Raw genomic sequence first — 13,032 nt, 5'->3', positions numbered from 1 at the left:
TAGGTGAGAAAACGAAGACCTCCTGGAGGGAGGAAGATGCTTCCTGGACTTCTGTGTTCCCCTGTAAAATCTAGTGACTGAGATGAGCCGACTTTCAGACAACTTACATGATACCACTTCTTGCATTTTGGAAAGTTGTCGTCTTAATTCTCTGGTCCTTGGCAGGCACGCTTCTGTGCTCCCACATCCTTACCAGAGTTTCATTACATCCCTTTCCTTTTCTCCCAAGGTAAAAATAAAACATTTTTGAAACCTAAGCAGAACCCTATGCAAGCATTTATACGTTTTCCCTTAATAATCTGATTTTTCTGTCTTCACAGTCAAGTTTGGCCATTTCTGCTAAAAAGTAGCATAATTTAAATACTATTAAAAGGAGTGGGTTTTTTCCAGTAGCAATTCTGCTTGTGTCTAGGAATGTTAAAGATGCTAAGTTGACAACATGTTTTAAATGCAAGGCGGGGAAACAGTGTTCATTTAATACTTTCTTCTGGCATGCTATAAATGATTTAAAAAAATATTCTTATTCCTGATGGGCTTTCTCAGCTTTTCACTCCTGCACTACACTGTAATCCTTGCAGTATTCAGTCTTTTATATGCTTCTACCTTTTAGTTGCTATAAAAGAAGCGGAGCCATAGCTGTTTCTTGTTATGCTGGCCAAAGAGCTCTAAGAAAAAATTTCTGTAGGTCTAAAAGTTCAAAGATGCCTTACTTAAATAATAGGATTCAACACACGCCTCTAGTCCAACAGGTAAGTTGTGCAGCCAGTCTGCTCTAATTCCTATGCAGTGCCAACATAGCGCTCATGACTAGACTCCTTCCTACCAGCCTCTTTAATTTGATTGTCATGTCTTTATTAGAGAACAATTACTTCTGTGCTAATACTGAAAATGACTCAGCCTTAGTTATGTGACTCTCTTGCTGCTCCTGTCACAACAAGTTAAATAAAAAGCATTGCAAGGAACGTGTGGTGAAGTCGGAAATGTAAACCAAAGACAGCAAGAAGGAACTATGCTTTGAAGAAGCGTCTGATTAGCAAGAAGCATCCTCTGTGCTGCAGAGAAGCATAAGAAAGGTTGCTTTTTATCATGCGCTATATTTTTATGAAATGCAGTTGGAAGTGACTGTAACGGTGAGGCACATATGAGATGTTCATATGTAGGTGGGGCCTTGAAATTTCTACGTTGGTCTTTAGGAGGGCCTGGAAATCCATCTATATCCTTAAGAGAAAACAAAAGACAGTGCTTAAACCAGATATGGTCAACACCAACCAATCTCATTGGCTTCTCCCATTGCTGCTTCTTACAAGACCTGGAAAAAGACTTGCCGGTCCACATCTTCCAAAGCCTGTTCAGGAGCTGGCTGCCCTGCAAGGCAGGGCGAGCCAGGAGCCGTGGGTGGCAGCAGGGCAGACAAGGACAGGGACCTTACCCACAGGACCCCATCCCATAGCAGACAGTGGCCAGGGCAGGTCTGGTGATGGTGACCAGGGTCAGCCAAGAGTCCAGTGATAGCCAGCAAAGGCCTTAATGAGGTGGGTCCAAGCACACGCCAGGACATCAGGTCAGGATGGGCAGGCTAGGAGGCCGGGAAAAGGCATACCTATGGCTTAGCTCAGGGAAGGACCAAGGGCGAGGACCTGAGCTGACAGGGAGCTCCTGGGCCTGCAGGCAGAGGGTACCTGAGCTGAACTTCAAATTTAGTTGGGTGCTACTCTTCCACCGGCCCAAGGGCTTTTGTAGTCTGCGATGGCTCTTTAGTGGGAGTGAGAAAGTACGGGTGGTGCAATACTCTGAATGAGCTCCCTGTATTCTGGTGTCTCATCTTCTTTGAAATGCAGCATAATATGGTGGAAAAGAACTCTTTCTTCTCCTGAATTCATGAATTGGGGGGGAGTTGAAAGATGCTTAATTTCTATTGTCCTCTCTGTAATGCAAATGTTGTTCCGGTTATAATAGTCTCTGGCCACACAATACTATAGTTAGATCTATACAGAACTTGCAACTCCAGTCCATTAACTTTCAGCCATTGTCCATGTTTTCATGCTTGTGGTCTGCCAGAATGAGTGTTACAGTCCAGAAAACACGTTATGGTATATGAAACTATATTGTATAGATGAAAAAAGTGATAAGGGATGGTACATTTATATCATAATTGCATATTCACAAGGAATGTTAAAACTGCATGTGTAATGTTCACTTTAATGTAGGATTATTTATTCTAATGGGACTCACATAAATCATTATTTTAAGATTGTAATCTCTTTACTTCAATACTACTTAGTCACGCAGCCCAGCCTTTCTTAATGTTACAAGCATTTAGTGCTAGTTACTGGTGTTACATAAATTATGCATGGTGTTTGTGTGGAGTTTCGCGTTTCCTGGTAATCTATTCTCTTTAATGTGCACCTATTTTTCGGTGAATATCAAGTATCTTTACCCTTCTGCTTTCCCAGATCTGACTTCAAGGTTATCGTTTCACCTAACGTAAGCAACAGCCAAACGAGCGATGGGCAGCGTTGCTGCTGTGCGTCGCTGTCACCACAAGTGCAGCCGTGTAAGAGGTTGCAGGGGCTGAGTTTTGAGCCTTAAGTCTGTTGCATTGGTGCTGATTAAAGCACGAACTGAAACAGTGAAGCTGACTGTAGAATGGTTTGGTCAGTTCTGTCTCTCTGCGATACCCAGCTTTACCTTCCTATATAGTAGTATTTGGTGCTATTTTGGAAGATCAGATACTATTAGAAAACGACTATGTTTGACAAGGTGGCATTCAGATGAAAGCAGCACGCTGCATGCAACTCATTATAATTTCTGCAGACAGAAAGCAGCCGTAGCTTTACTGTAAATGTTGAGAAAGGACTATTCAATACGGTAATGTTGACAAAATCCTTATGAAATGGCCATTACTAAAATAATTGTTTTAGGTAGTCCTTGGATTTCATATCTCTTGCCTGCAACTCGGACAGTACTAGTGGTCTTTTTAAATGAGAATTTTCTGTAAGCATTTGCACTTGCATGCCAGTTCCCTGCATTTTGTGTTCTGATTGCTCGCATCCGGGTGGTTTCCATGCAGTATTGTGCAAAACAGCTGATATTCCGGTTTAGCCAGAGGCAAGAAAGGGGAACGGTGTACGTGAAGATTGGATTTTGATTCCAAACCGTGTAACGCATGGCCTGTTTTGATTTTTGTTTTCCCTCTTCAGGACAGTTGCAAAGACTTATCCTCAGTCTCCTAAAAATGCCAAACAATATCCAGCTTCTCCTGTGAAGCATCGTGCCACTTCCAATCTCAACCAGGAAACTCCTAAAAAGAAAGCAGACAAGGAGAAAGAAAACATCAGTCATCAGAAATCCCCAGGAGCACGCAGTGATGAGGCAGGCCAGGCGGCTTCTGAGAAGCATGTGCCTTCTGCAGGAAAGACTGAAAATAGTGAAGGTGAGTCTTACTGCAAGCAAAAATTGCAAAGTATCGTGGGTCCTTGAGGCTTTTGAGCAGTGATGAGCTGTTCTCTTTGGGAAGCTGCTCAGTCATGGGTTTATGAGTGTAAAGGTACATACTATAACCAGTAAGTGTATAGTTTTCACCGGGGTTACCCCTGTGTGGAAAAAATGCTTGTTGTGAGGATGTGAAAATGTCAAGGATGCCCATATCTACCCCATATTGTATCAGCTGAAAATGCTGATGTATGGTTTTGACAAGCAAAGGTGTGACACCAGCATGAACCGGGACTGGTTTAGCCTCTCTGTGAGCGTTGAAGTGCTGGGCACTCTCAGTTCCCTGCCTAACTTCCCACCCTTGGTTATCTTCTCCCAGGGAAGATCACGGCAGGAACAACTGACGCAGAAGAAGCCTCAAAAATTCTTGCTGAAAAAAGACGACAGGCCCGCCTGCAAAAAGAACAAGAAGAAAGGGAGAGACAGGAAAGAGAAGAACGGGAGAGGTATCTCTGTCGATTTGTAAAAATTATTACCTAATAATTTAACCTGGATCATTTAAGATGCTTGAAACTGTGGTGGTTTTAGAATCAAGGTGTGAGCTTACACGTAAGTGTTAATTTCTTTCAATTTGCAAATTAGCGTCTTTCGCAGTCTTCATGACTAGTGAAGGTAGAAAATAATAATTTGACCTCTTTAAGAAGCCTGAAGGAACTGTTACTCATCCAAATACTTCAGGCATGTCCACACTCCGGTGTGGACATACCTGAAGCATTTTATTTTGTAAAAAAATATTTGAAGCAGTTTGAAATGAGCTAGTTCACATAGAAGAAACAGTCTTGCGGTAGTCGTATATGCCTTAAATGACAAAGCTTGCATCGTTCAGTGAATAACCTGAAGCTTATCTCCATGCCCAACTTGGCTGTAGGGAGCTGAGGGCTTTAAGAGTGTGGGCACAATGAAGGTTGCTGTGTCTAAGCGATGACATTCTGGCTCTGTTCTGTGAGCAAGCTTTTACGTTGTTCTCCACAGTGGATACTGGTTGCAAGCGTCAACAAATCATGCCCTTCCTTCAGACCCCTAATAGTAAATCACTAACTCTGCATGTCTAAATTCAACTTTCTGTTCTTATTGAAAGCATTGGGGGTGGGGGGGGAAATTTGGAAATATTTCCTGAATCCCTGATACGCAAGGATAAGAATGATCAGTTGACAAAGCAGGTCTTGAATGTGGTGACAAAGGAGCATGATGTCCCTAAGTGGGGCAGGGAACAACACGGGTGGAATTTAGACCCACTCTTTCTAGTGTGCCTCTGTGTTTTGTGGGCGTTGTTTGCCGCTACGTATCCAATCTGTTTATCTTTGGCTGAAACAAAGGAAAAACGTACGTGCTTGTTTTTCGATACCAGCATTCTTGGTGTGAAGTACAGAAGAGGGGTGTTTTTATTATTGAAGCTGTAATTGAAATGAGAACGGAAATGTTTTCTTTGATGACAACTTTTTTTTTCCAATTATAATTTCTAGGAAAAATAAGGGCAGTGAAAATAAGATTGCAATAAAAGTTTGATAGCAACCTGAATTCTGGGCATGTGCTCAGTGTCTTTGCTGTGTCTTCGCATTTGTGCGCTGATGCATACGTTATCAGTTACTGCCGATTGCATGCCACATACAGTAGGGATTCATGCTAAACAAGATGAGATCTTTTAAACATACTGGTATAAATTTTCCAGGCTTGAAAGAGAAGAACAGAAAAGAAAGGCAGAAGAAGAAAGACTTCGTCTGGAGGAAGAGGCTCGTAAGAAGGAGGAGGAAAGAAAACGTGAAGAAGAAGCAGCTAGGAAAAAGGCAGAAGAGGAAGCCAGGAGGAGAGCTGAGGAAGAGCAAATGCTAAAAGAAAAGCAAGAAAAAGAGCTCCAAGCCAAACTTGAGAAACAGGTACTGTCTCAAAACAGAAAAGTGAAACTTTGTATACATATAAATAAATACTTTATAGTATCTGGTAATTTGCCTGAAATAAATAATGGCCCTATCATATTTTACACATTTTGATTAGAGGGAAGAAGCAGAAATCAAAGCCCGTGAGGCAGCTGAACAACTTCGTCTTGAAAGGGAACAAATCATGCAGCAAATTGAGCAAGAAAGACTGGAGCGGAAGAAGGTAGATATTTGTGTCTCATTTAAGATAATTATTTCATTTCTTGTTTAAATACGTAACTCAGGAACTAACCAATAGTATCTAGAAATAATAATCTGGAGGGATTACAGATTGATATTTATGTCTAATTATAGTATTTGCTGCTTGCATGTTAAGGGAATGTGGACATCAAAATTTGTAATAATGGAATTGCCTAAGGCAAATGACTTTCTACTCGGTGCTGAACAAACATAAAATTAGCCTCTACCCACAAAGTTAAATGCCTGAGACAAACAGGGAATGGCATGCCAAGGCAAACGTCGATTGCCGCCCAACCCAGGACATCCCAGACTATTCAGGAACATGAGTGACATTGTTTGAAAACGTACTCAACAAAAGCTCTGTGTCATTAATTGGGAAAGCTAATGTGATTAACAAACAGGTTTTCTCCCACCTGGGTGGCTCTGGTTGCCTTATGCAGAGGCAGCAGGGCTGTTTGGCCACCGCCGCACAAGGAAGTGGCTGGACCTGGATATAACTTAGCTTTATCTACAGAGAGAACAACGGCAGAGCTGCAGAACCCCTGTCTGGTTATAAAAGGTCGTCTTTCCATATATGTTATTCCAGTGTGTTATTTTTAACTGTTTGCCACTGAGCTGGGGGCATGTTACAGATTAGAATACCAAACCAAAGTGTCTTTAAATCTCAAATAGTTTCCTTTCACAGTAGTGCAAAGAGACAAGGCTTGTTGGAAGGTTTGTTGTTGTTTTTTTTTTTTTTTTTTTTTTAATGAACAAAGGAAAAATAGAAGTATTTTAGGGTAATGCCTTACACGTTTCCAGCAAGAATAACTTCAGGTATTTCATCTTATTCTTCCATTCCAAAAAGCCTAAATATTTTTAAAGGAACTATTTAGAAGTAGTTGGAAAAACAACTAGATGAAAATAATAGCTGTTGGTTTTAAATAAACATGTTGTTCCAGAGCTGAGCTCAACTCATAACTGCAAATACCTGGTATTAAAATGTTTGTCTCTAAATTGCATCTCTTGAGACAGTCACGTTCTGTGAGATCTGATACGTGAAAGCCAGCTCCCAGGTGTTTTCTGTCTCATGTTTTCTTTATTTTTCTTACTTATTCTCCTTTTTTCAAGACAAGCAGGGATGAGGTCATGACAGTAGAGAAAAGTTTCTTCTTTTTGTCTTTTTTTCTCCTTTATCAGTCTGTTGTGTTAAATATTCTGTCTGCCTTCTCATCTGCCAATTTATTTTGATTTCTAGAGAATAGATGAAATAATGAAGAGAACAAGGAGGAGTGAAACACCAGAAATAAAGGTATGAAACAGCGTGTAGTTGCAGGGGTTTTTTTGTGTTTTGTTTTGTAACCCCTATGTGAAAATTAAACTCGAGTATTTCCACGTTGGTAGGCATACTTAGGTACACTTTACACCCAAATTTTAGCTGCGTTTCAAACAGAGAATGACTGTTACTGTGTCACAGTTATTATTGTGCCACTGCTACACAGCAACTTTCTGCAACTGTTGCAGGCTCATCTCCCTCACTGGCTGGGAAGGTGGCAAGAGCACGTTCCTGGGTGCTGGAATGTTTGCTGCCCTGTTGTATCTTCTGCTTTGTACCAGCCACTGAATTATTTCCTGAGCATTCTGTGTTAAACCTGCCAGGAATGTAGGATTGAGAACAAGGCAGTTGTGTCCAGCCAGGAAGTTGACAGAGTGTCAAGTTTTCACTTCTATTGTAAGTTTTCTACTAAGGAAACTGTTTTCTTCAGTTACTTTCAGAGGATGGTTTGTTTTTTTTTTTTTTTTTTACTTCAAAAAGAAAATAAATCCTATGTCTAATTAGAAAGGCAAAAAAAAGTCTCTCTTGCTGTCGATGACCTTTGACCACCCTGTGGCCCTGGGCAGTCTCACAAATTTGGAGTCCAATCAGTTCCATAAAGGTTACAGTCCTTCATCTAATACAGTTGACTCATTACTTGATTACAGAAGGAAGAGCCAAAACTGGAGGTACCGTCAACACTGAATGTGGAAAAGCAACCAAAGACCCTTGTTCTCAACCAGCCGGGTAAAAATTGCAATATTTCTCTGACCTGTTTTCACAGTTCTTTTCAGAGTTTTGTAATCGCAGGCAGAGCGCTGTGTATTATCACAGGTTCTTTGCTTTCGTCTCAAAAAGAACAGCTACACTTGCATCAGCGACAAATGCTAAAAACTGGAGATTTAGCTTTGTTTTGCCACATAAGTAGAAGAAAGCTTCTCCTCCATTTTAGTTCCTGATATAGCGTTTCTGTAAATGAGAAGTTCCAGTCTGCCGATAGGTTTGGCTGCTGCAATCTACTTTTGAATTTTGTAGGTAGAAAAATTTTGCATACAACTAAGCTCACAAGCTTTTCATAGCATTGCTATAAATCTTACGTTTAATTTGACTTCACGAGAAAAGCATATGTATTTAAAGAATTATTAAATAAAATACACATATCTGGCATTTTTCTATATTTTGCTTACATCCCCAGGCTAAGGCTTTTAGTACATGGCACAAAAGATAAAACATTCTCTTCCTGTTTCCTCAGATTTAAAAGATGTAGCGTAAAGAGCAATTTTAGAGTGGAAAAAGAGGGTTGACAGTATAGTATGATGAGTCATAGATGAAACCGAGTCCTACTGCATTGTCAGTCTTCCTTTCTACTCAATATATAACTTAGAAGCATTTGTGATTTTTTTTTAAACTGTTTAAATAAAGAAGTCGCTGTCATAATTTCTAACCTTCTTTTATAGATATCAATGGATTGGCCGCCTGCCTGAAAAATAAAAGCTTAGAAAGTGCTGCCTCTGTAATCCCTTCCCAAGACGTAGTCGCTAATGGACTCAAGTCAGTTCCAGGGCTTATTCAGCTGGAAGCTGTTGATGGGAAATCTAACAGCATGGAAGATTCAACAGATGAGGTTCAGTCCATGGATGTGAGGTACAGACCGTATCCAGTAATAGAAATTGTGGAATTCATATTAGGCGCAAAGTTTTCTGCTTTATTTGTTAATACTTTACTGCTTTACTTCTCACCTACCCCACAATGGGGCGGTCGGGTGTTTACTGTGATGTACTCCATGCCTGCCAAGATGCAAATTGGTTGTTTCAGACAAGAGTCAACAGAACCTCATCTCACTCTCACATAGTTGGCAGGGGTGGCGGGCAGGGAGGGGCTCTAAAATCCTTCTACAGTCCTCACTTATGGATTCCGTACAAGTTTGACCAAACTTTTCAGATTGTTATGTAAAAGTAGCTACTGTAGATATTGTCAGACGTCACCTTTTTTTTTTTTTTATTTGCGTCTGGGTAGCCATGATGTATGAGGTTTTCTCCCTCCATAGAAACAGAATAAAGAAAATAATTAATTTAGAATTCTAAATACTTAACTGAAACAAATGTATGGAAATCAGTAAATAACTTGTGTGTATTAAATACCGTTGGATTTTGATGGAAGGACTTGCAGGATAGAAGGAAATTGATAATTTAAGGCCGTTATGAGAAAGCTAGCTCTGAATTTTAAATATGGAATTTTTATGCAGTGCTTCCTTAATTGGCAAGCCAACTTAACCTCTCATACTGTTTCAGTATTTCCAGTAAATCTGCATAAATATGTAAGAAATGCCCTGTTGGGACAGACCAGAAGTCCATCTAGCCCATTATTTGGTCATGGAGAGTATCGATAAGAAAAACTAGTTAGGGAGAGCACCTGAGCCCACCACTTTCTGCAATCCAAGACCACACAGAAGTGTTACATTGGGGATGTTAGAGGGCACAACTCTGCCTTGTCCTTTGAGATATCCACTGATGGACCTGTTGCCCATGAGTTTATCCAACTCGTTTTTCAACCTGATGATAATGTTTGCATGCAGGACCGCATCAGGCAGCAAGTTCCACAGTACTTGGGTGGAACATTCACACTGGGTAAATTCCAGTGTGGAATTCACACTGGGTAAATTACATTCTTTGATATGTGTTAAACCCAGTCTCTTCCTAGTGTCGTTGGGCACCCACTAGGTTTTGTGTTGCAGGATTTGATGCAGAATAGTTTTGCCCTCAACTTATACACCAGTTGTGAAGTTGTGAAGCGTGAGTGCTTTAGGTAAATGTTTGCAGGGTCAGGACAAGAATTTGCGAGATGCAATAAACATTTAAGTAAGGGAAGGGTGCAGGGACTGAAATAGCGAGTTGGGAGTAAACTACCAGAAATGTGGTTTTAGGAGATAAGCATTCACATCACACAGCTACCACAAACCTTAATCTTTAAGGAATTATGGATTAGGTGTGACCTTCCATCCTGAACAGGGTAACCTCTTTTTGTTTGGATTGGGCCATATTCTAGGTAAAGGCTTGCTGCAGCTGGCTTTAAGATAAGTAGTGGCTCTTGGGAGAGTCAGAAGATTAATTTGGTTGTTGCTTAACAAAAAGTTACACACTTCTTATTCTGCGTCTTCCTTTCATTTATCTTTCATATAGCCCAGTTTCAAAAGAAGAACTTATCTCTATCCCCGAATATTCACCCATGAACGAACTCATGCCCGGTGTTTCTTTGGACCAGAATGGGACAAGTAATGCCAAGGCTCTTGAAGATCTCTTGGATTTCACAGGCCAAGCTACGTACTCCAAGATGTCCAGTGATACCATTAGCCTAGATGACTGTAACAAAAACTTAATTGAGGGATTTAACAGTCCGGGACAGGAAAATACACTTAATTCTATCTGTTGACAACCTCAGTTTTCAGCAGAACAGATAAAGGTACAGTATTGTGATAAACATCTTAAATATGATAAATTGCTGGGATTACTTATGAGCTTCCCAGAAAAATATCGCAGTTGTAAACAACATATGTGGAGAGAGGAAGAAAGCTGGTCTCCTAGATATTTAAATTTAGCACAATCTCTCATATTTGCAGCTCTTTGTAAATTGGCGTCATATGCAAACTAAGCGTATCATAGCAACCAAAAGTATCTGGTAAATGGAAACATTTCCTTTATCCATTCAGAATATAGCGAGAAGAGTTGCTTTTTTTCTTTGTTAATACAGTACCTTTCCTATAAGTCTTTGGAGCCTGTTTGCATGAAGAAAACAGTTAAAAGTGAGGCCAGCCTAGAAAACGGTAGTTATTGTTGCTGCTTACTCTTTTCCGCTGCTGTAAATACTTGCAGCACGGTGCAGAATCGCTTATCCTGGAAAGCCTGCAAACAAGATGAAAAAAGCATAGTAGGTTTTAGTGACAATTTCAAAGTACAGTGCCACAGTCCCTTTTTTTGAGAGAGCGTATTCTAAATTACAAAATTGAGGTCACCTAACTTGCATAGCTGACTTGATATTCTTCTCTCTCTTTTTTTTTTAATTGACAGAGGTAGCAATTTGTGGAGGATATATATCCCTGTGACGCTACTGGCAGTAAAATATGAGCTTGTCACTTGAAAAAAGCTTCTGCAGTCCTTGAACACTGGATTTCAAATAATCAGAGCTGAATATAACTTTGTCTTCCCAGGGAATATGTTGAATAACTGTCTGCTTTTGGCAGAAAACGGTGATCTAGAGCCTCGATGGTTTCAGGGAAGACTGAGCGTGCATTAAAATTTGAGCTTTAGCTGCAAATAAAGCACTTATTTCTTCTTTTAATTTAAAATTCATCTCAACACTTCACTGTGATTTTTTTTACCTGTGCGTTTTATTTTGAAAGGATTCTTCCTTAAGCTTTATCATACATCTGTTTAGACATTTTTTTTTCTTGTAAATAATGTTGAGGTTTGCCCACAGTGCATTGAAAGGAAATAATATTCTGTATTTTAGTTTTGTGCCTATCTTTTTTTTTTTGCCTTTAATAAGGAGTTACTGGCAACTTTTATGCAGGTGTATAATTCAAAACTATAGCTGAAGAGGCTTGAAAAATATACAGCTGCTGAATCAAAAGAGCCTTCTTACTGACTGTGGAGTGTGGGAGCTATCCCGTTATGGTTGTGTTGACACTTTTAGTCACTAGTGGCACTTACTGGTTAATATTAATTAGTCCGGGAGCAAGTATCAGTTATGTGTTTAAAAACATACTTGTGTAACACCTGTAAACAAAGTAGGCAAAATGCCTAGTGTATTCCCTTCATATATGTAGTGTAGCTGTAGTAGATCCGAGTGAGTGGTCGGGGGGGGTGAGACAATATGTTAATCTTTGAAGACGCAGACACTTGATTAATACCAGCAGGCTTTCTATCACGTGGAGAAGTATTTTGGCTTCCTTAGAGGCTCAACAAAACAAGATTTAGTCAGCAGCAAAGCAATATGCGAACGTTGCAGCAGAACTACGAAGGCTGAGGCACGCACGGGGAGCACTGCTAGCCCTCTTAACCGGCTGTAAGCATCTGTATGGGAAAATTCACATGAGGACGTATAATGTCTAGGCATTATGTGCCATACAGTGTTAACCTTATTTCTGTTGGTGAACTGTAACTTTCTGCTAGATCATGTGCTGCTTTGAGGACACTTCTGTCCAGTTCCTTGTAAGAATAAATTATAAATATAACTCTCTTTGGACACTAACACAAAAGTGAAAAGTTGGGGGGGTGGTTTTTTGCTTTTTTGTTTGTTTGGATTTTTTTTCAAATGTAAGGGAGCTCACAGCGTAGCTTGAGCTCAGTTGTAGCCCCGTTTTTGTGCTCTTTAAAGCCAGCAACGGGAAAGTAATCAATGACATTATGTGCGATGTATAAAGAAATCATACCTACAACAATCCAGCTCTATTTATGTTAGTGTACTTCAGAGAAACACTTTCTTTTGACTGTGCAGTAAGCTGTAGCATGGTACTGTCTTCCAAATTAGTCCTTCATCTATTTCCTAAATAATAAACAAACAAAACCAGTTTGTTTTGCTGTGATACATTGTGTTTGACAAACGTCACATTATATTTTATTATGGTGTCATTGTATAACCTGTAGATTTCTGTATTTGCATGACCTGTATAGCATGTATAAAGGTGAAATACATTTTCATTTATGAATCTAACTTGTTTCTTAGCTTTTTTTACTCACAGAAAAAATGTGACTAATATAAAAATACATGTACGTTGATTTCTTCTGAGGTGTTTGCTGAAGGGGAGCGTAATACTGAATGAAGGAGTGGTTGTCAGAGCTTCAAAATAGTTCACCATTGTTTCCTTTGCCATACACTGAATTTGCCTTCTGAGGTCTTGCCAATACGCGGAAGAAATACAGACTGGTGGCAGAAGAGCCTTAAGGTGGGGGCTTCCAAACTCTGGCATCCAGGGTGCTAGTGACAGCGTACAAACCAGTTTGCAGCCCTTTCTGCTCCCTAAGGTATTACTTGGCAAAGAAAACGAGGAAAAGAAAACTTGGGAGCCATGGCCAGTGGACACTGTTCTGTTGAGCATGCAAGAGCTGTTCCGTAGGGGTATCCCTAACACAAACC

At 40.1% G+C, this 13,032-nt stretch overlaps 1 protein-coding gene across 7 annotated transcripts in view; it reads left to right on the top strand.

Annotated features, from left to right (window-relative positions):
* Positions 1 to 12,609, top strand: part of MAP7D2 (MAP7 domain containing 2) — an 88,818-nt gene extending 76,209 nt beyond the window's left edge. For all 7 annotated transcript variants that reach the window (XM_063342860.1, XM_063342838.1, XM_063342826.1 and 4 more), the window contains 9 exons: positions 3,201 to 3,433; positions 3,812 to 3,938; positions 5,162 to 5,366; positions 5,485 to 5,589; positions 6,844 to 6,897; positions 7,569 to 7,647; positions 8,358 to 8,544; positions 10,080 to 10,359; positions 10,965 to 12,609. In XM_063342860.1, the coding sequence (XP_063198930.1) occupies positions 3,201 to 3,433; positions 3,812 to 3,938; positions 5,162 to 5,366; positions 5,485 to 5,589; positions 6,844 to 6,897; positions 7,569 to 7,647; positions 8,358 to 8,544; positions 10,080 to 10,329 (1,240 nt within the window). In that variant the 3' untranslated portion in view covers positions 10,330 to 10,359; positions 10,965 to 12,609. The remainder of the gene's footprint in view (positions 1 to 3,200; positions 3,434 to 3,811; positions 3,939 to 5,161; positions 5,367 to 5,484; positions 5,590 to 6,843; positions 6,898 to 7,568; positions 7,648 to 8,357; positions 8,545 to 10,079; positions 10,360 to 10,964) is intronic.
* The last annotated feature ends 423 nt before the right edge of the window (positions 12,610 to 13,032 follow it).

The sequence above is a fragment of the Chroicocephalus ridibundus genome, chromosome 1 (assembly GCF_963924245.1).
Source record: "Chroicocephalus ridibundus chromosome 1, bChrRid1.1, whole genome shotgun sequence".
In the NCBI taxonomy this organism is placed as follows: Eukaryota; Metazoa; Chordata; class Aves; order Charadriiformes; family Laridae; genus Chroicocephalus; species Chroicocephalus ridibundus.
This window is presented reverse-complemented; position numbering and strand designations above follow the sequence as displayed.